Genomic DNA, 26667 nt, shown 5'->3' with positions numbered 1-26667 from the left:
CAAGAGCTGACCTCATCTACTTTTTCTCAGTGTTTGCAGTTGAATGAGAAGTCAGGGATGGCGGTAACTTGACTGACTCTTTCTAGAAGTTACAGTTTAAGCAAAATCAAATATGTAGTCTTTAGATCTGTGAACGAACAAGACAACCTTGACATTCCTAATGGGGAGTATTTGGACTGTGAACTCGTTCACAATCCAGAGTGAAGATTAAAATGTCTTTGCATCCTATGAGTTCCAACAGAAGAAAGGGGTCGTCTGGACTGTGTAAATCTGTACAGTGAATGACAGGTCAAAGTACACAGCCTCATCTCAACACCCTTGTTCCTATGGTTGTTTTTGTGAATTTACCATTAGGCTTGGTACATGGCTTCAGTGGGCACTTTGAGCTAATTGTCTTGAACTTGGGAGGCCAAATGAGGGAGAAAGCACCAAAATCTATCAAGACCAGTTTTGGGACTCACCTTGGCTTATCAGTCTGAGGGCCCCTTCTACATCAAGCCTCCTGAGGATCTCCTCCCCAGCCACCGCACCCCATCCAGGCCCTGCAGGCATCTCAGGCTGACAGCTCTTGAGCCAGATACTGGCAGTACAACAGAGCAGTCATAATTGGCCCCTATTCATTTCGTGGGGATAATCCTCACCTAGGTTGAGCCTTTTCTGTTCTTGGCGTCATTTTTTTGCTAATGTTTACACAAGGTATGTATTGGTTTCTCCTTCTCCTGAGGCTTTTGCTGCGGCTGAGGGGCTGTATACCCAGAATATGTGTTTTAACGTGTGTCTGAGGGTTCTGCTCTTCCTTTTCTGCGTTGCTGCTGGGGCTCAAGGCCTGAAGTGACAAAGGCCTTGTGAATGTCTGACTCACAGACAACTGTCAGCATTCAATGGGCTGGATTAAGGCTGAACGTCGAACCGAGCGCACCCTGACATGTTGACATGTTCTACTAAGTGCATTTCAAGGTGGATTTAGCCTGTTTGCTCCATTGTGGAGGAACAGAAGAAACACAATTGCTAAATGGGGCTGACTATTCTCGAGGCGGCGGGTGAACTTTACTCCCGCTGTCTGGGTCAGGACTGACACCAGCTTCACTGTCAGGGTGAGTGAGACTGCTGTGGATCCTGAGGAGGTTCAGGGGTTTCAGAGAGCTGTGTCCTTAACCAAACAAACACAGTGGAATTTCTGCCATTGTTGGTGCAGAGGGTTGAGTGACAGGGCTGCATAGCAGACTGCCTGTCAGCAGAGACGACTTGGGGTCAACATGTGACCACCTCTTTATGCTTAATATTAAGACTGAGCCATGTAGGGTAGCTTAAGATAAACCTGTTGAATTGACACAGGCACATATTTACATTGACACCGTCAGTGGTTCACTGGATTTATTTTTTTGGACCTCATGACATTGCCTGGACCTAGCCAAAAAGTAGTTATGCACATAACCCCAGGCTAGCCCAGTAAGCTGTTTCCCCCTGTTGCTAGTCTTTGTGCTAAGCTAACTGGCTGCTGGCAGTAGCTTCATGTTTAGTGCACAGACATGAGTGGTATCATCTTCTCATCTAACTCAGCAACAAAGCAAAAGTGCTGCATATCCTAAAATGTGTGCATTACAGTCATACTTACATTTACATTTATACTTTTTGCTGCATACGACTTTGCTTTCTTTCTGTAACAGATATTAGTTTCTTCTTTTCTTTTTACAAAATGAACAGAGCCCAGTGAAAAAGAGCTCTCTACTCTCTCTGTATGCTTATGTGTACACATAGAACACAGAACACTCAATCAAGATGCATCATTACTTTAATGGTGACACTGTGCATTCCAGCGTGTTATTACTTTACATATAAATTATTTATTACAAAGCTTTAACAGAAAATTACACTTCTCTATTTACAACTACTAAAGTCTGTGGCCAGGTGACATCAGGCCTGCACTCCCCAGTTTTGGGTTTTAGTGCAGGTCATCATTAGCTGGCCAACCTGAAAGTTGAACCCTGACCCCCCCGGGACACAGGTGAGGCAAACTGGTGTAGAAGTCTTGAGCCTGGAGTAACTGATCAACAACACTTGAAAAAACACTCAGAAATGATTCAAATCAGACAGATATGTCATAAAAAAATAAATACTATTTCATTTTGTGCGTGTGAGCAGCCATACTGTGAATAAAATAACAGAGCAGATGAGACAAAGCAGGAGGGAAGTGGAGGGTAAAAAGCAAACAGACATTACAGTTCCTCTGACGGCCTCAATGACTTCCCTCACGTTGCCTTGGGCCCACCCTGGGGTCTCTGAAGTGGCTCGTTAAGCTCAGGAACATCGACTCAATTACCCTGGGCAAACATGCCACTACCGCTCGGTAGTTGTGTTGGTTGGCTGGTTGGATGGTTGGTTCGTTCTGTCCGTCCCTTGGCCATCCTACTCCCCCCTCAACCGAGCCCCCCAGACCCCTGCTGCGCAGCACCGCAGCATGTGAGCCCTCTGTGCTCCGAGTGATAGAGTCAAGCTGTTCCTGCTGAGCGGAGGTCAGGGTCCTTCAGTCAGCACCTCGGCCCTGAATAGAGCACACAGGAATCCCCCATCCCTCCCTAACCAGAGCTGAAACTCAGCTCTCTCCTCCAGCCCAGGTCCAAATAAACCTGGTAGCTCTCTCTCTCTTTTCCTCTCTCCATCTCCTGGCACGCTGTCACTCCCCTCATCGAAATCATTAATCAGACTGGGCAGATTAGACTTCAAATAAAAATAAACTACAACCACCAACCTCCTCTTAGTTCCCCCAAATTCACCCACGTTTATTGACAGTCCTCCTCCTCCTCTATCTAATAAAGCCAAGATGTCCAGTATAGGCAGCTGCATGAATATTTGAGCACTTTGGCAAACTCTGGGGGTCTATTACTGCTTTACTGATATAAACAACTTGCCTTATCTTCGATTGTGATGACTCTTGAGGCCTAACCGGCCATCCATGTAAATACACAACAGATAACCCTTATCAGTTTGGCACCAATAAAGCCAGTCTGCTTTCCAGCTTCATCCAAAAACACATTTCTTTTATAGGGATTAAAGGGATTAAATGTGCCACCTGAATGTATTCAGGCTTATGTTTTATCCAGCGACTAATTTATCCTGCACTCCACTCTTGGCTCAGGAAAAAGGGGGGAATTGGAGGGTAATAGTGCCACCTTTGGGTGAGGCTGAGTAGTACAGCTGTAATAGACCTCTCACAGTACTGTTATCAATAGATAGGGTTGCTCTGTGCCTGGGCTATGGCATCCACACAGCTTTTGACAGCACATGTTTGTAGCCCCACTGCATTCCTTCATGAATTGGGATGGTGAGGGGCATGGAAGAAAGAGAAAGGGGTTCAGGGTCTGTTGGACTCTGCCTGGCCCTGAACAAGCCGGGGCTCCCTGGCCCAGGTCCTTCCTGGCTGACTGACAGGCTGCCTGCCGACTGTTTGTGTGTGTCCATGGGAAATGGGGCGGTGTCGCTGCGGCGACGGCTCTGGGGCCATCCATCAGTGTCATTGTGGGGGTGGAGGTGTGGGGGGTGTATGGTATGTGTCACCTCCAAGACTAATGGACAGGAAGTACAGCCAGAGAAACAACAATATTTGTAGAATATATATTCAGAAAAACGTTAAGGCTCTCTCCACATTTCTCGTATGGTTTCAACAAAACCCTGAGTGCGGGTCTTAATCCTGATTGATGAGCCTGTTTATGTAAAAGAAGCTCACTCTGCGGCCAAGGCTCTCACTAACCTGATCTGTAGCCATGTGCTTTCAAAGCATACACACAACATGTATGTATGTGGGATAATCATAGTCTTAATTATGATATGACATGTCAGTGACACTAACCTGGGCAGCCAGTGATTACTTCCATGACCGGCCTAAGATGAGACTTACTGCAGAGTCTCTTATTCTCTTACTGCACTCTCTGTAAAACTGGAGGCATTTCAAGGCCACATTAGAGAGAGAGAGAGAGACAAGGAGAGAGAGCAGGATAAACCCAGATTAAAATCTTTCTACTTCTTTCACTGAGGGACCCTGTGTGCTCAATAGAGTTCAGAGACCAAGGCGCTTAACCTCAGCAGCCAGTGACCGTGGCATCCAAGCCAGAGCGCTTCGTGATGTTGACCTTGACCACCTCCTCGGCACAGGTTGGGTGGATGCCTACTGTCTGCAACAGGTGGGAATATGTTGCCCCACACCTGAGACACACACAGACACACAGAGAGGTCATTCAAGTTGCTATTACTCAGTCTCTCTATTACTCTGTCTTATGACTGACAAGTGTATAAGTCATCTACTATCCTCTAATAACTACAGCAATTTCTTCTGATTTTGTGCTATCAATCATTTTGTAAGAGCATGTTTGTTCTCCATATGGGGTGTAGCTTATTTTGAAACAAAAGCTTGTGTCTGCTAAAGACCTGAGAAAGGACCCAGCTACAAATTGTATCAGTAATGTGTTGTTAATTAAAGGCAGTCCATCATTTATACGATGGATTATAATTTTTGGCAAATAACTCTAGCCATGATCCATTAGACTTCACCTTACTTGCTTAAAACCAGTTTTCAGGTGTACTAAATCTAAATATATTTTTTTTCAAATAAAATTGACAAAACCAAGTCATTTTACAATCCCACATTTTGTGACACACAATAGCAGATCACAACTTATTGCTGTATTTTTCATGTATATGACATATTAATGTTTGAAGAAATCAACTGAAAAAGGATTGCTAAATACATGCATGAGTCCTAAGTGTAGGAAGACTAATTGGAAGAATATTTTGTTTTGTACATCTTGTTGACTTTGAGACTGAAACACATCAACTCAACACCATAATTGTTTGGATGGTTGTTCCATAGAACATATATGCAGCAAGGATTTATTAAACTTACTGGAAGCCCATAGCAAAGCCCTGTGTGACCTCTCCAGCATTCGGACCAGTGAAATGCAGACCCAGGATCTTCTGATCTCCAGCCCTCTCACAAACCACCTGAGGAGGTAAAAAACACAGAAGTGGCCACAGATGAAGTCAGAGTTTGGCAGGATTATCTAATAGTCAAACCATTCAGAATATTTCATTTCCAGAGTCAGTCCCTCTTAAAATTTTCCTCAAGCAGCAGTCTGAATCCCACCAACCTGCTGCAGGAGGCAACGCTCGTTACTGCTCCTGTCCTTCAATTAAATGCATGCACACTTCAGTGCGTCTCACACAAACATAGTACAAAAAACGTCATTATATGGTGTATATAAATGCCAACAAAATCTGCTTAAAAATACCCAAAAAACCTCACAGTAGGTCTGCAGTTCAACCCTACCTTTATGTAACACTGGCTGGCGTCACGCTCTGCAACAGTGAATTCCAGAGGCTTGTAGAAAGCATGGTAGACCTACACAGACATAAACACAGGACAAGTCATATAAACTGAAAAATTATATAGCATGTATTGTTGTTTTATTTTGTGTCTGCCTACAACCAATCAGGGCTTCACAGTGACTTTAATAGCCTCTTGTGGATCCAGCAAAGCTTACTAATGTGCAAACAAAAGAGTTTCCAGCAGTGATGATGATCTTTGCTTGTGTACATTTTCTTCAGTGACACATACACTCCAGCTATAAATAATAGCTACCAGAGTAAAAGGAGGGTAAACAAAACTGCTTCCAGACAATACAACAAAAACAAATATGCCAACTGAGAGAACTGAATTATGAAAATGGAGGCGCTTCACTTAAAGAGCATTGTAGTGCATTATAAGCATATTAACAGCTTATCAATTAAAGATACAAATAATTTTTTTAGAAAAAATTATTAATTAATTTAATATCAGGTCAGAGCCCCATATCTTAAACACTGTATTATGTGTTTAATTACCACCACATACTGATTGTAATCATTCACTAAAAATGCAATTGCAACACCTGGTTCTTCCACACAGTCACGTACAGTTATCTGTATAAAAGCTGTATCTGAATCTCAGTGCTCGCTTATTATGCTGAGGGATTTCTAAGTCCTTACTGAGACGTGTGTGTAGTGCATTTTATTCTATGGGCAAACGTGCCGACACAAGTTGTGAGGGCCATGCAGCTGTCGGGGGCTGGTGCTACAGCTCCTCCTCAGATCTCAGCGCGCCTGTCATCACCCCATACACACCTCAATCAGGCCTCCTGCTCGCCTGTCAGTCACAGCCGGGAGCCCCACCTCGCCGGCTAAACCATTTATCTACAGCCTTGTGCAGGTGTTGGCTACCATCTTGCACACCAAGCAGGTAGAATATAGAGCTGCTCGCTTTTGCATTGTGTGTGTGTCTCAGTGTGTGTTTGGGGTTTATGGGGCATAAAAAGTGCAACTTCTACATTAGAAACACAAATCCATTGTTTCATTAATTTCACAAAAATGTGAAGATGTTTATGGACCACTAACTTACAAAGAACCACTGTACACAAAAATATTATTTCAGTTTTCAACTCCGTATTTCAAAATTAAAGTCACATTTTCACCAAAACACTGCTGTTTACATTGTAATGCATTAACTGCATTAACCAAACAAAACACATGTCATTTTATCATATGCTAAAAGATCATGTTTTATGTTTGAGGCATTTCACAACATTGTGGGCACTTGAGTGGCCACATGAAACTAACACTGCCAAATTAATGTGAGCATTCATGGAGCATAATAAAAAAAGAAATTAAAAAAAAAAAAATCACACATATTTTTTACCACTATATTTCCTATATAGAGTAAATTTTTTCAAGTCATTGAGAAAAACTACCAAAGACTTTCTGATGTTTTTACTGTATTTTAGATTTAAATGTGGACTTATGAAAGGTTTTTATTCAAAATACTACAAATAAATTCTGGAAATGTTTAATTTAGGGTTAGGATTATAGGGTTATCTTCTTATAACAGTATTATAACAACACATTTGTCACATCTGTGTTACCTCTATGCCATCTTTTCCATGTCTCTTCTCGGCCTCCTCCTCAGACAGACCTACACAACCGTATTCGAGAGGGGTGAACACTGTGGTAGGCACCTGTCACATAAACACACACAGAAATATAAACTCAAATCCATTCTGGACAATATTTAGGTTTGAAATTTCTAATAACTCCGGTGATTACAGAACTGCCATGTCTGTATAAGTAAGGGATACTTCTGCTTTTCATTTCAATAACAAGGAGCAGCACCAAATGTATCATATAGAAATAATGACATATCTCAACCTTATTTAATATGAAAACTGTATCAAACATCTGTTTGATACAAAAATCCCCCAACTCTTACTATATGTAGGATGCAAACCTGAAGGTAGGGAGACTCAGCACAAGTCTCCATTAAGACTTGCAGAAAGATGAATTTCAGTATATATAAGATGATGAAGATTGATGATATTGTGGAAAATGCTTGTATGTTTATGCTATGACTCAACCTGAAGAGAGGTTGGAGGTGCAGTCAGATGGGGGTGTGGGTACAAACCACAAGCACCAGAAATTATTATATTGTTATTTGAATCAAATGAAGCATGAAACAATAGACTCAAAAGGCCACAAAGATACAAGCTGTAGAAAGATGGAGGGAAATAACCAGCCTTTCAGTGTTTGTATGTGTGTGTGTGTGTGTGTCTTACATTGTCGTAGTTCATCAGCTCAGTGCTCTGACCAGCTAGTCTGCGGGCGAGAAGCTTTCCTGCTTTAATGGCTGTTGGGGTCAATTCAGGACAACCCTAAAAAAAAAAAAAAAAACAAAAAAACAGAAAATTGAATTGACTTCAGAAAATCTGTATCTGTAAACACATGCAATCCAGGTTTGTTCTTGAAGTCGCAAATCATTTTTAAACATTTTTAACAAGCTTTGTTTTCCAGGGGTTTGAACCATTAGCTCAGGCATTTTCACTTTTAAAATGAGCTCATTCTCTTTAAAGCGTACATAGTGCAGAAACAGTGTAAATACAAACAGAGACTTGGTGAACCATTAGTCAGTTACTGACACAAGTAGCAGGTGTTAAACAAACCATCTAACACACTTCAAAAATCTCAGCCTCTGTGTTTTTGACTGTATTGTTCTGGATGCCTGCCAAAACAGACAAATACATAGTAATGGGGACACACACACAGACACACACACAACTGAATGGTGCAGGAAACAGTAGGGCTGCAGGGCAATTCTACAGGCATGACTAAAACCTGTTAAATTATCACTGCACATCCTGTTGTCCAAAACATCCACCTCTGCATGTATGTGGATGTGTGCTCTGGTATTCCAGTAACTGTTATTATCGTCATTATAATGCATTTCTTGGCACTTGTTTCTGATAAAAAAACAAAAAACAAAACAAATCACTGGACAAACTGTGAGATATCAACAACCCTGGTTTTAAAAGAAAAGGAAAAAAAGCCGCCCTGCTGCTGTGAAAAGCTGACAGACAGATTGGAATGATGCACTACTCATCAAAGCGAGCTGTCAATCAAAAAGACACTCAGTGAGTGTGTGCGTGTCATGAGGCCTGGAAGGCAGGAAGGAAGCACACAGCTGGTCGTGGTGAAAAAACAACATTGACATTACATTCAGCAGGTATAACTAGTATTAACATGGCTGGTTCAGCTTTGAACATACAGTGCCAGTGGTTATATAAAGATGGGCTGGAACAGCTTCACTTAGTATTCAAGTACTTACCGGTGGATATGTTTTTTTTATGTGCAAAAATAAAAGTCCTAACTTTAAGTTAATAATCAATTAATTTCAAAACTTATCTTTAGTTTTGTGGTGCATGTGGTGGAAAAAAGTCACCTTAACTCAGTTTACCTGTATATTGATTTTAATTCTGACTCAATATCTGAAGTCTTACCTAGACCTTATCCATGAAACATACTAGAAATGTTAATAACAGTAATCTATAGCATGGACCTATATCTGGTGGTTGCAATCTTTTAAGCAAAAATATAATTGGTTTCTATATTGTTTTTTTTAACCTTGTGATGATTATCAGTTGGAGCTTAGTATGTTTACAATTTCATCATGACTCAAGTGTCTACAAGCCAACTAGTGGTGTAACAAAGTCACTATCCGCATCTGTTTATTTCATAAAAACATCTGTAAGCAGACTTATACTGGAAGTGGGACAGGCCTACACCAGATGCTGTTAGAAATCGTATGTCAAAGTTGTTCCACTGACATTTAAACTCCTCACATGTATATGTAATTGAGCAGCTCACAAAATATACAAAATTAGGTAATGTTTTCACTATGTAACTAAACCATTTAATAATAAAGCATGATTTGTATTTGACCCTTACCTCCAAAAAAAGTAAATCTAAACTAAATAAAAGTCTTAATAAAAGCTGAGAATTATTACTGGTCTGGTTGGAGATGAATATTGGAAACAGAATGGGACGTTTTAACAGTGGACAAATACAAGTCAGCCTTGCACTGGGCCATACTACACAATGTTTTGTGTATAGAATGGGAGGGGGTCCAGATGTAAGTAAAGTTGGTCTGAAATGTCTTTGATTGTAAAATGAGAAAGCTATTGAATCAAAGGCCACAATAGCTCATATGGGATTTATTGTATAATCTTAGAGGCTCACATGAAAATAATTCATTCATTCATTCATTCATTCATCTTCTACCGCTCATCCTCTAGTAGTCAAAATGTCTTGGCCATTACTAGGCACTTTTCTGCTGTTAAGTTGCACGAGGTGTCGCATCATGAGGTGGATCATCAGTCCAGCTTTATCCTGCACTGCCCAAGTGAAGACTGATATGAAGTCACTGAGAATGAACCTTGCTAAAGTTAAAAGATTTAAAAAATCTGCAACTCTGAGTTTTAGCTTGTAACCTATTTGTTTACATTTTAGCAAATCTGCATCATAAAAATTCATGTTGCTATGGCTACAAGCAGTTCCTGTTCATAGAAGATGAAAAAGGTCTGAATCTGATGATTATAAGATATAAGGAGTGTCTTTGTCCGATGATTTCTAAATGGAATTATGGACATTGGAGTCCTTTCTTTGAGAGTCTCGCTACATGTAGCACGAAGTGTGTTTTGAATTGATGTATGACTCAGTGAGAACAAGTGGTGTGATGTTTCAGGTAAAGTAAGGAAAACAAACAGGGTAAAAAATTTGGATTCCATTCATACGTGTTCAGAGTGCATTATATCTGTTCATGTCTGAAGAATATATTCGTGTTAGTTTACAATCCTTGATTTCAGTTTCCTCTCTCAGAGATGACAGACCTCTGGGCAAGCTGTTCAAACTATGACAAGCATTTACAGTAACCGTGATGGGTGTGGACTTCCAGGAACTTCGGCAAAGTGTTGATTTTTACAGTCTAATTTAAGACTAATAATTACTTAGAGTGTTTTTCCATTCACGACCGTTATCAGGGCTTGTTTCTGCTGTCAGTGTGGCATCTGTTGATAATGCCTACCTCACCGATGTCACCGAAAGCGTAGATGTTTGGTACCGAGGTGGATTCGTCAGCACCCAAAACTATTTTCCCCGTCTCATTGTTGAGTTGCATGCCGAGCTTGTCGAGGCCCAGGGCTTTGGTTTCAGGGGCTCTACCTGAGGTCAATGGAAGAAAACAACACAAGGAGAATACTACATTACAACTGTGAAGAGAGGCGTGGTGGAGGAGACAGACGCTCTGTACAGTGTTCATAACACATTCTGCTTAGCTTTGAAGACATGTCCTGCAATGCCCCATCCCACACTGAAAACTGAATTACAGGAATTATCAAAAAGCTAGATACTATGAAGAGGGAGTTTATCTGTAAAGTGTTCATAACACCTACCACAGCATGGAGCTCGAACACTAAGAGCGAGGGATAACTAAAACAATAAGATTGTCTTAAACCAATAGGATGTTTTTTTCTCCCAGATTCACCTCCAGGGGCAACAATCTGCAATAAATTATCCCATGAAACTCTGCTCCTATCAAACAATAAAAAATTGATGGCTTGCATGATGAGGTGTTCCACCCTGACCAAAAAAAAAAAAAAAACATAGGAAGAAAAAAATGCTTTCATTTATTTAGCAACAAGACTAAGAGTGTAAAGCCATGCCAGCAGCTCTGTGAAGCTATATGTAGGTACAGTGCTGCTTTGAGCTAAATACTGACATCAGCATGCTAACATAGCCCCAATGACAATGCTGATGCTGAATAGGAATAATGTTTACCATGGTATCATCTTAACATTTCAGCTTGTTAGTATTCTTTTAGCATTTGCCAATTAGCACCAAGCACAAAACTGAGTGCAGACTAATAGAAATGTCAATAATTCTGCAGATATGTGGTCATGAACCAAAGTACTTGGCAAATCCAAATTATGAACTGCTGGTGGCACTAGATGAAAAGTCAGTTGACAAAATCATTAGGAGTCACCTTCTAGGGACCTTTAATATCTGTAGCAAATTTAATGGAAATGCATTTCAGAGTTTTAGAGATATTTCAGTCTGACCCAAGCGGTGGACTGATGATGCCATCCCTGGAGTCATGCCACCAGCTTGGAGAAAATGTCAAATATTTACCAGTACCATCCTCTTAAATGTGAGGATTACCTGCTTTTCTCAGTTGTGTATCATTGTAAACTGAATATCTCAATTAACTAAAAACATCTTAAAACACCATCAATGTTGGCCCTTAAAAGACAGATAATGGTCAAACACTAATTTAGAACTCTTAAACTAGGAAACAATAACATCTGGCCAGTTGAGAGGGAGCCCTCGATAAGAGGTGAAACTGATGAGCAGCTGGGAATCCATATCCCATCAACCCCAGGGAACACATCGAGGTGCGATCTTTGACACTTCCTGGGAGATGGTTGACTGATGCTGTCGACACTGAGTCTCCATGGTGATGGGAGCATGAACCACTCGCTCCCCCGCCCTCTCCACAGCTCCTCATAACCTGCCTGGGTAGCATAATAAACACCCGGCCCTGAGGTACCCATGTAGATGCTATCGGACAGCAAAAATAACAAACCCCCAAGACCCCTTTTTCCTGGCTGGAGCCAAAGAACAACGTGCTCCCCCTCTTCTCAGACCAGGGGGCTACAGGGACCTGTCTAGTAAACCACAGCATGGGTGGCTGAATGGGATAGAGAGCACAGAGGAGGAGGACAGAGGGCAGGTCAGGCGGTCCTGACCAATTCCCAAAAGCAGGACTTCTATTGCCACAACACTGAAATAGTCTACACATAAATGTTATTCTGCAGTTGGTGTCATTTCTAGTGAATTATAGTAAAGTTTAAGTATTCTACATTTAGCTATGTTCCTATTTCGTATTTCCATTTTTACACTCATTCACTTATTTCAGTTCAGGAATACATAAAGAATATGGCCTGAGACTGAAGTGAAGTATTGTGGGCAATACTGCCAAAGATTTAATCTTTACTTTAACCCCTTATTTGCATTCATGAGAATATATAAATGATTTATTAATGGTTTATAACACACTGCAATTTAGTTGGAAGTGGATTACATTAAACATTAACTGATGTATATGTAAAAAAAAATGCAATTTCCTCCTGTGAAACATCTGTAACTGGTGTATAAACAGTAGAAATCTGTGAATGATAATATATACAGCTATTAATGTATTTATTTTTATTTATTTGTTCATATATGTACTACACTATATAAATACTTTATCTTTACCTTCCTGGACAACTAAGCAAACTTTATCTGCTGGTGAAGGCCATGAGATGCAGCTGGAATCCTGGAAGAAATTTAGTAAGTGGATCTCGAGTCTTTTGGGTTTTTTTTTTGCTACTTCTCAGGTTTAGAGTAATCAACCAGTTTAGCTTTGCACTCTTGTAACACTGTAAGACAGTGCAAGACCCACAAAGGACCTTTAATGTTATTTTTTTCACACATTCTTTGCCATAACCTGGTACCTATATCACAATGTAACTCTACCATCCAACAAATTCAGGTGTGTAATACTGTTAGCATTGGTAACAAGCCAATAGCCTAGATTATCAATTTAAATATGATTAAAGCATCAGATTATACTGAGTTATCAATCATTCATTACCTGTTTATACACCAATCATTTCATAAGAAAAGATATAATTGATGACAAATACATTTTCTGTCTGCTGACAACTACATCACAGTGTGTTCTAAACAATTTCTTACGTGTTCATGCATAACTATAAATCCTCTAAGTGGGTGAGGGTTGGGGGCTTAAAATAAAGTGTTTCATTAGTCTGAGGTTCAATGGAATTAGTGTCCATCTACTTCCTGCTAAGGGTTTCCCTGCCTGACAGCGGCTGCAGCTGAAACACTAAATTCTGCTATAAAAATATTCAATTTCAGCATTGGTTTCTGTAAAAATATCAGTATTGGCCTATAAAAATCTGTATCAGTATAATCTGACTGGTAAGTATAAACTTGCTCTGTACACATCAGGCATTCCTGTCTGTAGCTCCACTCAGTGCTGTACTGTGGCTATGACCACAGCTCCATTGTATGGTGAGGGCACAACAACAGTGAGCTGGCTGATAAGACATACACACACACACACACACACACACACACACACCCACACACACACACACACCCACACACACACACACACTCACACACACGCACACACACACACACGGTCCAACAGATAGGCCAATCGGAACAAAGCCTGTTGTGACATTAAGAGGAAGCCTCGAGACTGCTAGGCTAATTAGCCACAACAAACTTCCATGAGCTGAAATGAGAGCTGGACGCTTATCTGATCAATCAAATGAACAAAGACAAAAGGGAGAGCAACATGAGGGGGAGACTGTTATTCTTGGGGGAAGAGAACGTACAGGATGCCAAAAAGTGATTAGGTGGTTCTATTTCAGGTTTTATGATGCAAATCGATAAAGAACTCACTAACTGTACAAAAGTTATTGTAGTGTTTGTGTCTAATAAGATGTCAAGGAAATGGGAAATGTATAGACAGTTTGGTGTTTTTTAATCACCACTGTTCCACACTGTGATGGGATCCTACACGAACACATCATTTTAAACTAAAATTAGACCAGTTTATTTATTTCAGAGGAGAGATTTCTGTATCTGTGTTTCTGTATGATAAACTCATTTGTTTGAAGTTCAGAGCTTAGCAACATTTGAATTGAAGATTTGATGATAATCATGGGAGTGTTCACCCCCACATTTTATTCAGAAGGCAGTTTTTTTACCATTAATTCTTAATAAATAATATCTAAAGATGTTTTTTTTCCAACAATGATTTCATTGTTGCGTATTTAGTGATGGATATTTAAAGTTATCGAGACTAAAAGATTAATGGGCCTTGCTGGCTCCCAAAAACCATCTTTTTAATATGGATAGTATATTTTTGCTACTTTCAAAATGTTATTTCCCAATTCCACTGCAATCTAGTGTTTGTAAACCAAAGAGGAATATAGAAAGACTTACAGCCAGAAGAGCAACACATCAGTAAGCTGAACTGAAAAAGGCAAATGCCCTTTAAAAACTACGAAATGTTTTTAAATGGCATTCTTGAGTACTGTAAGGCAAAGTGGGGAGGAAGACTAATGTGTCCACTGTCCGCATGCAGACAGGAAGTGTGGAAATGTTCTGTTTCCTGGTGTGTTTCTGGACACACCTGGACAGGGGAGCGGCCATGAGGCCAGGAAGGAGCAGGGGAAAGGTGGAGGGAGACAGGGCTGGGGAGAAGGATGTAGCAGACAGTGGAGATACTGTCCCCCGGTCCCCTCTGGCCTTTAATAACTCCACAGAGGCCTGGGACCCTGCCTGGCCTCTAGTGTAAGGTCACAGTAAAGGGAAGTGGCCTTGTACTCATAACTCCTGCATGCACACATCAAAGAGCAGAGGCCACGTTGTTACTGGTTCTCACTGAACTGTATGGGAACAAAAGCTGTCAGGGATATACATGTAGCAAAGGTTTGGGTAGTAGCACTAACAGAGGAAATTGCTTCTGGTATTTGACAATTTCTGGAAGCCCTTTAATGAGTAAGACTAGTTTGATATAAGGTGGCGGAAGTTAAAGTTGTGGTGATCGGATGAAAACTACAATGATATAAGAGTTTGGTGCACTGTGAATTGGGATCTTTTGGTACTCCCAAAAAGTGCTTGGCTGAGTTTGGGTGAGAACTCTCACTCTAATGAACATAGGAAACATAAGGGATGCAGCAACTCACGCATGTCATGACAGATGCCTAGTGATACATGCACTCAATGCAAATATCATCCTCACCAACAGTCTCACGCTGAGACGATGTGGGAATTTAGCCATGGGTGGGAGGAACAAACGTCATCTCAGCTGCAGGGTCACGCACATCCTCATCACTGTCACACGCATAGAGCCAAAGGACCCTCTTTCCCTCACACACACACACACACACACACACACACACACACACACACACTCTCTCTCTCTCTCTCTCTCTCTCTCAAATAAAGCAAAAAACCTGGTAGTCAGATTTTCGGAAGCACCGCGTTGTCTTTGAAAGCACTCAAAACAAATAAACCGACGGCTGTGGCTCTGACGGATGTTCCCTCCATTGTTACCCACACTGCTGGTGGAATGGCAGAGGTGGAATGATAGAACAGAGACTGGATAGCTGAGAAAGAGGAGGCAGAGAACTGGTGGTAATGGCAGGCAGAGGGCCGCGGGCAGGGATGGCAGTGACAGATGCAGGGTGGGTTTCCGCAGGACTGGCATGGGCAGGAAGGAGCAAAGAGGGAGAACAAAGAGGGGAATGCAGTGACCCTGTGCCTGGGTGCATCCTGCCCTGTGCTGCCCCTCTCCAACCACAGAGCCAGCAGTGGGTGATTAACACTTCCCCTGGCCATTCCCATCACTCAGGCTTTATTACTTTGTTTTCAGCCTTGATTCTTTTGCTATCTGCTGACACTGCACTCTATTGGGGATGACAATGAAATTGATGGAGGCATGGAGAGCAGTCACACCAGTGGTTTAAATTAGAGATATATTGTTACATCAGAGGGAAACAATACAGGTGATGGTTTACAGACAATCCCTCGGTTTTAAAAATAGGGGATAAAAGGTTGTTTCCTGCACTGTACTGTGAACTGCATTCACTGTCAATTTAACAATTTTCATACTTCATACTTTTAATATCTGGTCACAAGATGGCTAAATCATGTCTTGAGTCAATCAAGATAAGTCGAAATCATAGCCAGAGACCAGAGTCAATCAAAACATTAGCATATCAGTCAAGTCTTATAAAAAATAACACAAATTAAAAATTTCCTTTAAAAGCAGTGTTTATAGTGTTATAATCAAGGTGTGAGGCTAAGCAGGAAATGAAACCTGATTTTTCTTTACAGTCATATATCAAGTCAAGATTCACAACATTCAAGTCCAGGTCAAGTCTCAAGCCCTCATTTTCGTGACATTAGTCTTAGGCTTTCATCTCTGTTGTCCATAACCAACACAATGAGCTGCAACCCCTTTAGAGATGTTGTTCTCTATTTGAACTTCATTTTGCTTCTATAACACACTCTACATTATCACACAGATTCAGGTTTGTTTTGGATTTTAAATATTTTCCCTAAGAAGTGACACACACACACACACATACACACACAAACACACACGCATACACACACACACACAGACTCACCAACTGCCCATAGTACAGAGTCGTAGGTGTCTTTGTGCTCGCTGCCTGTCTGGGTGTCCGTCCAGGTCACCTGCAAGGCTCCTGAGGAGAGCTTGTCCACTCTCTTTGGGGCACACTTCCATGCAAACTTAGTCCCATAAGTCTCCATGTAGTCTGTCACTAGACCTGCTATTTGCTGCATAAACAAAAAGAGAAAACCCACCTTCAAACATGATGAAATCACAATCATGACTTCAAGATAATGCAGACTGTAGTACAGGGAGCAATACCTGATCAAACCCCCGGAGGGCGATGCTGCGAACCATCACTGTGGTGTCCAAGCCGATGCCTGTGAGGAAGCCCGCACACTCCAGAGCTACATCTGAGCAACACCAGGTTGAGGATTACAGTGCTTTTTTCTTCATGTGCATGTACAGATGCACCTGATGTTTGGCCATAACACATTAAGACTGACATTCTTGCACCAAGTAGGTGTCTTAAAAAAGAATAAGGAAACCACAGTCACACAGTATCTTAAGATAATGGTTAAACTTGTGTTGGAAAAATTACATAATGTTTATTTTATCATGGTTTACTACATGACGGGCACATAATGCATCTTACACTGGAAACATCTGATGTGTCAATGTAGAACTGCAGATATGGCACCCTGACTTTGAAACAAGTGGTGAGAGTTATTCAGAATAACAATTTAAAACTGGTCTGGTGTAAATGTTACTTTTTATTAAGCTAATAATTGTTAACAGCTTAACTTTTTCTCAACTGATTACCAGGGGACTTATACAGTGGCTCCATTTAAAAGCTCTCTGGCAGACAAAGGATACAGCTGGCTCCAACCACAAGTCTGCAAAACACAAATAAATAGAAGCTCTTAACTGAACTAATAATACAATGAAAATACATTTCATCGTTTGTGCACACTTTGGCCAAATAAAACAACGCAAGTCTTAAGTTGAAAATGTTTACTTTAAATCCTAGAATTAGAGAGGTGATGAATTACAGAACTTCATAACCTGAGAGGGAAGTGAAGAGGTGTGAAGGAAATGTAGAAAAAGGGGACAGTATGTGTGTATGTGTGTGCACTTGGAGTGTTAGTGTATGTACGTGTGGTCCAGGTGAATCGCACATCTAATCCGGCACTGAGATCTGTGTGCTGAGGAGGGCTAATTGCTAGCATTTAGCCTAATCCCTACAGATGGGTTGTGCCATGTTCAGGGCCACACATCAGTCTGCTGAGTGACGTTAGTCACCCGCATGGATGAGGCCCCTCTCTCCCTTGTTTTTACCACTTCAGCTCAAACATCCTTCCTTTAGGTCTGCTACACCTGACAGCTTCGGGTGCCTGCGGCACATCCCACCCTTGTCCATGCTAACACTAACCACTAAAAGCCCCAATGCCCATTTTCCCCACATCTGTGTAATGCACAGCTGCACTTAGCACGTATTGTGAAGTGGCTTAAAGAAGATTAGGCAAAGAGCTTTAGCCTGATTCTACACTTTCATCACTGAGATACTGTGTCCTAAACCTGCTTCTTAACCATTGTGTCTGATTGTATTTTACACTGGTTTGGAGTCTGTACAACTGCAGTACATATTTCAACTTAAAGATGACACTGATAAGGACCTTTCCAACCTTACTGACCCTGTTCATCAATGGTGACGTTTACGGATGTGCAGGCACATTTGGGATACAGATGCTGTGAAGGCCAAATTCAAGAATGGAAAGAAACCTAGTAAAATGGTGCCCTCACTATCTTTATGCATTTATTCAATGAGTGGAACATGCATTCTGTTCACTAGCCAGCTATAGGATGAGAACATGGGACAAATCTAGCAAAGACTAAAGACAAATCAGAAGAACTGAAATTATTAATTGCATGAGTTTGTTACCGGAAGTCATGTACATATGAGAATTTAAATAATATTATTTCCATCATATGTACCACACATACTTAAATTATGTTACATAAAATATGAAAGTATAAACTCTTACGGTGGCCTCAGGGAAATATAATGTTTGTTTGATTTTTAAGTGTAAAAAAGTGTCAATTCTATTTCCTGCTCCACACTTTGACTGTCATCTTATATATATATATATATATATATGAATTAATTTAATTATCAATTGCTATTCATTAATATTAATTAAAAGAATCACAGTGAAAGTGAGATAAAGCAGGGCTTTCTAGTCCATGCATGTGGTTAATGTGTATAACTCTGGACTTTCATCTGAGGTAACAAACTGGATGAGGAGCCACACAAAAAACAGAAACATTATAAAACACTTGAGGCTTGGCTACTGATAGTGGAGTGGTAGCATGTGGTTTGAAGCTCAAGCCAAGACTTCACTGAATCCACAAGCCCTGTGGAAAGAGGTTTTCTGCTGATCGTCTGTGGCTGCTTGTTAACCTTGGGTAGTTCTTCAGAAGCCTCGACAAAGATAAGACAAACACTTGACTTGGATACTCCTCCTGTGTGTCTGTCTAGAACCTGGGTAGATTTTGTTGCAAGTAAAGGCTTGATGTGAGTCCAACTTGGACATGTTTATGAAATGTTGCTTACACTCCCTGAAAGCATTTCACTTTAGATACATGGGGCACAAATATTAAAAGTCGCTGATTTGGTATTGAGAGTTTCCAAAGCTACATGGACAGCATGACAATGAAAAAAAGGACAGCTTGAACCAGCCATTAAACCATCCTGTATATAGTAAATTCTTGTGTCCATTAATGTTTGGTTGGAGAAAACAAATTCATTCAACATGCATGTTAGCAATATTTCAAATGTCTGTGCTACAATACTAAAACTCCAAAGATCCATTTTTAAATTTTAATGTCAAAATATTTTCCTGTTCCAGTTTAATTTTTGTCTGAGTAATAAAGCCTTTTACATTTTAAAAAGGGCTTCATGCTGTATTATTCAGTTAATACTAATCACTGATGCAATTAAACCAACTGCAGCATATGCAATTATTTATCTGAAAGATAAAGATAAATAACACTGGCCATATTAAGATTTTCAAAAACAGAATTCATTTATAGTAGAGTATGATGTTGCATGTAATGATAATGTTGTAATCTATGTAATATCCTAGGTGGATTTAGAAGAAAGACTTACTTTGTCAGGTGCACATCAACACTTGCGGTGTTATAGTTTCCTGCTTCTACTTCCTGCTCTCCCTAAGGTCTAATTAATGTATTTTTATGATTAAATATTTTGCAATATAGAATTCATACACTTCAGTGTTTTCCAGTTACTTTAAAAAAGTGTAATGTAAATTTACTGATATTTTATGTTTTGAACAATTTTCATGCATAAATCCACTAATCAGGAAAGAGGTTAATCATGCCAAGAGTGGGACTCTTGGGTGGCTTGTAATGCTAGGGTGTACTGCTGAGACCATGCTGGCTGGTGTGTGACATTTTGTGACTTTGCTCATGGTATTACACAGGTACAGAAAGCATGTATGCTGCTTTGTGTGACTGCTTTGTTTCTTTACTGCGTAGCAATATGTGTGTTTATGCACGACTACTATGTTTTATTAATGGTATTAGAACATGGAATTTTCTGTATTTTTACTGAGAATTTTGTGTATCTTTTTTTTAATGTTAGTGTGAATATTAGGCTCTCTTCCCTGTTTTTGCTCTGGACTTTTTCCTGGAAAAGGCACAAAGAGCATTCATACAACAGAGACCCTGTTGCTTTATTTCTCTACAGTTTCAGGGAAGTTATGTTGATGCATGTGTCTGTGGTGCGGTCCTTATCCAATATACAAAACAAATGAGAGTTAGACCCACAACACAAACCCTCTTAGTGCTCCATCTCATTCAAGTACTGGCCTGTCCTTCGACCAGTATCAGAGTTATGTTGGCACGTGCTCAGTGCTTTCTCCCAATAACATTATGATGGCAGCCAGCTCTGGGCTTTGGCCCTGGGGCCAAATCTGTCATTTCCATGTGTGTGTGCTCCAAGGCCCATTAGACACCCATCACTCGCTCGGACCCCCCTCTCACTCTAGCCCTACCTGCAGAGACAGCCTTTCGGACCTCACCTGCACAGCTGACAGTTCTGCAGCACAACAACATCTCCAGCTCTGGCTAGTGTGTGTGGTGTCTTACCCTTATAGAGGAAGCTAATGCTAATGCTAACCCACAGCTAACCTTTACAGCCTGCGGTGAGGAAGAGGACTCCACTAAGCATCACTCGCTTAGATCAAAGGACTTCCTGAACTCAAGTGTTCTCTCCGAGTGGATAATTCTGCTTCCTATACAAAGGTGTTTTGTTGAATGGGTGAATGCAACAGTGGTAATTGAGGATGGTTACAGTGCACTCACATTGATTTGTTGACTATAAATGATTCTGTATTGCCTCCAAGTGGTCAAAAGGCAGAATAGCCTCTATATTGAAATACCACACATTTTAGATTAAATGTTACAGAGGAACCGATGATCCTCAACAAGACAGAAAAAACAAAAGTGCTGCATATCAATTGTAAAAAATATGCAGCACTACTTATCAGCCAAAACAATTAAAAGCTACATTTGAAAAGGAATGTAATTAAAAATAATTAAAACTCCATGCCCCAGGTGAAGATAGCCTGAATACATATGAAGCTTGAATATCAGAATAATTACTTCCGCTTATCTGTCTCCATGAAGCAAACAACCACCGCAGCCTAGGTATACCACAACCACCAGTCACCGTCTGCACATTGTGCCAAGAGGAAACATCAGGGAAAGACCAATTAACCAGGTGATGACAGGAGCTAAATGGCTGGATTAAAGGGCTTGTTCTGTAAAGGTCAGGATGCACGCTGCTAATCTGAATCATGAGGCGAGGACAGGCTGACAGGAAGGGAGAAAAACAAACTGCATGTCACTGATGAGTGATTACAGTGCGTGACAGTGGGATATGTCGTGTCAGTGAGCAAGGTAGCATGGAGGGTAGAGCAAAGCATTAATACTGCAAAGGTTAGAGGCTCTGTTTCCCTTGTAGCTCTTTATATAGACAACGACGGCAGCAATCCTACACATACTGTACTGAGATGTATATGCTCAAGGGTGATGTCACTATTTTGGAGCTGGAAAAATATAAAAATATCTTAACTCTTTTGGAGTAATGGAAAAGTGTGTGAGATTGCATTTAGACAACCACCACAGCTTCTAAACAGACACGGAGTGCACTGACTGGTTAAGATTGAATTAATATAACAGTTACATATGAGAGTATGTGTGTAGGCTGGTGGAAGGGTGTTTTAGAAAAGAAAGCGTCCTCACGTTTTTCCAGGTGATTTTTTCAGCCAGAATATGTCATCACTGGTGATGCCATGCTCCATCGCTCCAGGGATCTGGATAAGAGTTAAAGCAGTTAACAGAAGCATCAACCTATCAATCAGCTATCAACAGATCTATCAATAACAGTTTTCTCACTAAAACATACTATCTTTGGTGTGTTAAGACTTGTCTGCTGCTGTAGGGTATCTCTCTCTCTCTCTCTCTCTCTCTCTCTCACACTTGTTTGTACCAGATAACCAACCAACCAAACAACACACACTGGCAGAGACAGAGGGAAACATCTGAGAGAAATGATAATAACAATCATACTTACATTTGTGGGGTACTTAGGCCGCCCACCTGTGGCGATCACGATGTTCTTGGCAGTGAGGATCGTCTGTATGAGAGAGGAGGGAAATGTGAGGTAACAGTCTTTGTTCATATCCTTCAAAAAACAAGGAAATGTCAAATGAAAGCAAGTGGTCTCCACAGTATTCTGCATTCAGGTGATGATGGAATGGCTCTGAAATCACTGAAACAAGTGGCCGCACTCTCAGTATGTATGAAGGTGTCCATACACAGTAATGTAGGATCCCAAAGTCGACTGAATTTAGATTTTGCACTTCAATTTAATAATTTAGTAAAAGAAGGAGAAATAAGCATATACAACTTATTTAAATGCAAATTTTAAAAGAAAAAAATTGCAAAAATACAAAGTGGTAGCAAAATTGAAACTATATAATGAGTGATGAGTGATTGAAGTAAATGTTTTAATGTTACCTCTTTTCCTGCTTTGGTTAGTCCTTTAACAGTGTGTTCATCCAGAAGACTTCCTTTAATGTTCAGATACTTCACCTTCCTGCAAAACAGAAAACAAACAGGTTGCTCCTGGTGGTGCATTAATCTACAGTAGTGCAGATCACGTACAGTAACTGTTGCAGATTTACTAATAACCCTCAATCATCACTTTTCTCACTTATTTTCTAAATATTCTCACCACAAATTCTCTACACTTTGTCTTTTTTAATCTGCTGAAATGCAAGCTAACTCATGCAAAAGAGAAAAAGAGACCAACAAAACCATGATTTAGTTGCACAGAAAAGAGGCTGGACTGTAGAAGATAATTTGTAACCTGTTATGTTTTATATGTGTTATTACATTGAGAAAACCACAAAACCCTTTACAGTCAATGTTCTAGTGTACAGGAGCTGACAGTGAAAGGTAAGGTACAGCAGAATTTGCATTTTAATAATAATGTATTTCTATATGTGATTTTAATATGAAACACATTTTGAATTTGGTTTAAACTGAATTAAATTCAACATAAAATAAACTGCACTTTTGACATGTAGACATTGTAATTTGAAAACATTGAACTAAAATCTATATTCTGAAGTTAAATTTAATATATCCTATTTAATCTCAAACCACCTCATAAAATTTAAACTGTAAATTTCACATTTTTTTTTTTAAATAACTTAAAAAACACCCTTTGAATTCATTAGTCAGTAAGAACTAATTCTAAACTCAACGTCACTGTTAAGTATAACTCACAGCAAGACTTTATTGCTGGCAGAAAAATCGAACTTAATCATTAATAATAAAAACTAGAACATTCATATAATCATATATTATTATATATAACATTTGTAATTAATACACTTGTGTGAAATGACTGCTTGACACTGTGGTCAACAGCGCCTCTCCTATGGTCTGAAAACACAGCCTCTAAACATTCTGAATCCAGGTAAATGATCTCATTGGGCTGAAAATATTTTAGGTTAAACTTGGGCTCATTCACAGAGACGTTAACACCTGTTTGCCTTCCAGGCAGTCACTCAATCAACATGCGGCTGCTGACTCCGACTCCTTCAGCTGTGCACCAGCAGAAACATACAACCTTCAGCAATATTTCATGCAAAGAAAATACACAAGGAGGGAAGAAAAACAGGCTGGATGATCATAAATATTTATGAGTATCTTATCGAAATTCTGCTCGTATGAAAGTATATGATGGAAAATGATTTTAGAAAATGCAATAGGGAGGAGGAGTGATATGATAAGTGGGTGAAACACTTAATACATCATATCTGTTGTACAGCTGTGACAATAACAGCAAGACTATCATGGGACACTAAAACATCCTTCATTACCACAATGCAACATCATCATTGAAATAAATAAGTCTGAATAAAGCAAGCAGATCTGGTCTCACTTACTTGTCCTGGAGCTGAACTCTGTGACCCCAGTTCAGAGACCTGACATGGTTTTGAATGGCTTCTGCCATGGTGGCCCTGGAAGACATACCAGAGGTTAAAACATAAACAGACCGGACACCTGCCTCCTGAACAAACTAACACTACACAGAGGAAGCGCTTAAAGATGCTTCATAATGTGCCTGCGATTGTTACGTTGTGTGTGTGTGTGTGTGTGTGTGTGTGTGTGTGTGTTCATAGGTACAGCTGTATAATGGGATATGAAAAAGAATGAGAAGCTAAAACATCAGCTCTCAGGATATCCACCATAAAAGCTACACTAAGCTTAAACTGACTCACAAAACCATTAACACACTTCTCATTTATTCCCAATTTTAGTTTTATGATTTAAATTAACTAATTCGTCTGTCTTTATTCTTAAAAGAACACCCAATCCAATAAATGTAGTGCACAAGGAGAACAGAAAGGACAATTAAAACACTGTGTACCTACAGAAAAGCCTGATCACATCACTCAGTTAATTTTCTAACGGTACATAATGACATCTTACTGCAGTTACATCACTAGATGGTGCTGTTCAGCTACTAATTCTCTGCATTGGTGGCATTTCTTCATGAGGATTACTTATCCCTTCAGCTGATGCAACATTGTGATAGAGTAAGTTGTGCCTGGGTTGGACCTACCAGTCATGTGAGACTGGCCCTGAGATCTGCCAGCCGTACTTCTTAGCATCCTTGACCGCAGTGCCCAGAAGAGCTGCCTGGTGCATGAGCTTCTTAGGAATGCAGCCAACATTCACACATGTACCACCGAGACCCCACTTGGTGCCTGTTCGTAAAAGCATTTCCAGAGGACTAAATGATGTTTTTAGATCTTCAAACAAATTATATTTATCTAATCAACTGCCACAATTAATTATATTTTACCTTTTACAGATGGCTCCACATAATCCAAAACAGCAACCTTCTGTCCCAACTGTGCCGCTGTAAATAGAGGATATATTGCCATGGTATTATTAGACAGAAATCACTGTGTTAAGCATAGATGCCCAAAATTAAGGAAAACCAGGCAGGTCAAAAGATCTCACCTTCTTTGGAGCAGGCAAGCCCACCTGAACCACCACCAATAACCACCAGGTCATAGTCATACTTCCCTGTACGAGAATATGGGATAAGAGATTGTGTATATAATAAATGTACCTAACTGCTGCATTTACCTCACACACGTTTTTATTGACCTATCTCCTGTGGGGAAAGTGACATACTACATCATTCAAACATGTGGCAATTTAGTTTGAACTTACTTGGGTGTGATATAACAAAACTGCGTAGCCAGAACAGCACTTAAAGACGCGCTCTTCACTTCATTACACAATACAGCTCACCTTATTTACACTCACACTTATCCTTAGGTAGGTTATCGTGTTATTCTCAATATATTATTAACATGAAAATGGCAATAGCAAGCAGTGTAAAAAGTGTAGCTACAGTATCTTCTTTAACTCGGTGCTGTTTGTTCGTCTGCCATCAAGCAGCCGAGAAACATGCGTCCTCAAATGCCGTGGTCGAGGACACCAGGTGAATTAAATGAAATTAATTAACCAGATAAAACTACCCAGCAGACACTCAGTTACATGAGCTGCTGGTGTGAAAGTTAGCTGTGTGATAACGGAAACACCTCCGACTATGAACGTGACCCCGGTCTGTTCTTCGTAACTACACACAATATTAGAACAACATATTGTTTTACCTGTCAGGTTTCTTGTCAAAACATATAGACAATTAGTCCTTTTCCACCGGTGTCTGCCCCTACATAACGCAGCCATGTTGTTATTATGAAAGGACCCCGCCCGGGTATGTGGTGGCTAGAGAATTGCCTGAAGAGAAATAGGTAATAAAACCATAGACTGTATATAAAAAGCATACAACCAAAGATAAAACCATACACTGTGGAGTGTTTTTGTTTTGTTTTTTTTTTGTTTTTTTAAATGTGTCGACGAATAATATAGTGTTCAAATCAAATAAAAAAGTTAATATTTCAATAAATACTTTGGGATAACCCTGATATTGAATGTAAATTTTTATGTGCATGTAGAACATACATGAAAAGGGTCACGTCAAGACTTCAATTAGTTAACTTGCTAAATATAAGGAAATTATGGGACATCCAGGATGTAATATCAGAGAGACAAATGGGTAAATGTACAAACATAGGCTAATAAGATTGAAAATTATTGTATGTATTGATAAAATGTATCAGTATGCCAAAAATAACAGAATTTCATGGAATAAAGTGATGTATCATTTCACTAAATACTTCAGTAAATTGTTTTGTTATAGTAACTTCGATTGTGGCATAAAGCATGTTACAGTATGTCAATTTCTGTGCACAATAGGAACACTTTACATGTCAAAGCAGGATGTCAAAGCAGGAAAAACAAGTATAATTAATGTTATTTTAATATTAATTTTTTTTCTGTCGGCTGTTAAAATGGTCATATACATCCTACACCAACTCAATCAATTTGAGTAAAACCATAATGACTTTATCAAG

The 26667-nt window shown here is 39.9% G+C and overlaps 1 protein-coding gene across 1 annotated transcript; it reads right to left on the bottom strand.

Moving 5' to 3' along the window:
• Positions 1-1793: 1793 nt before the first annotated feature.
• Positions 1794-25932, bottom strand: txnrd2 (thioredoxin reductase 2). The gene is made up of 17 exons (XM_022753681.1): positions 25864-25932; positions 25202-25267; positions 25041-25097; positions 24798-24942; positions 24118-24192; positions 22679-22757; positions 22233-22295; positions 21902-21972; positions 17450-17469; positions 16895-16986; positions 16626-16800; positions 10436-10572; positions 7635-7730; positions 6948-7040; positions 5321-5392; positions 4898-4995; positions 1794-4200 (listed from the first exon to the last, which is right to left on the bottom strand). The coding sequence occupies exons 4-17, from the start codon at positions 24881-24883 to the stop codon at positions 4077-4079; spliced, it is 1281 nt and encodes a 426-aa protein (XP_022609402.1). The 5' UTR covers positions 24884-24942; positions 25041-25097; positions 25202-25267; positions 25864-25932; the 3' UTR covers positions 1794-4076.
• Positions 25933-26667: the final 735 nt, after the last annotated feature.

This window comes from Seriola dumerili, unplaced genomic scaffold (genome assembly GCF_002260705.1).
Source record: "Seriola dumerili isolate Sdu_G_001 unplaced genomic scaffold, Sdu_1.0 BDQW01000017.1, whole genome shotgun sequence".
Classification (NCBI taxonomy): domain Eukaryota; kingdom Metazoa; phylum Chordata; class Actinopteri; order Carangiformes; family Carangidae; genus Seriola; species Seriola dumerili.
Note: the sequence above shows the minus strand (reverse complement) of the source record. Positions and strands in the feature narration are given on the sequence as shown.

What these genes read in the sequence shown, in the direction of transcription:
- txnrd2 (XM_022753681.1), bottom strand. Translation starts at nt 24,883, where the DNA reads ATGCACCAGGCAGCTCTTCTGGGCACTGCGGTCAAGGATGCTAAGAAG. An exon ending in ACTTGTGGTTGGAGCCAGCT is followed by an intron (nt 16,987 to 17,449) that starts GTATCCTTTGTC and finishes GGTGTTGCTCAG; the next exon opens with ATGTAGCTCTGGAGTGTGCG. An exon ending in CTTTCGGTGACATCGGTGAG is followed by an intron (nt 7,731 to 10,435) that starts GTAGGCATTATC and finishes TTTTTTTTTTAG; the next exon opens with GGTTGTCCTGAATTGACCCC.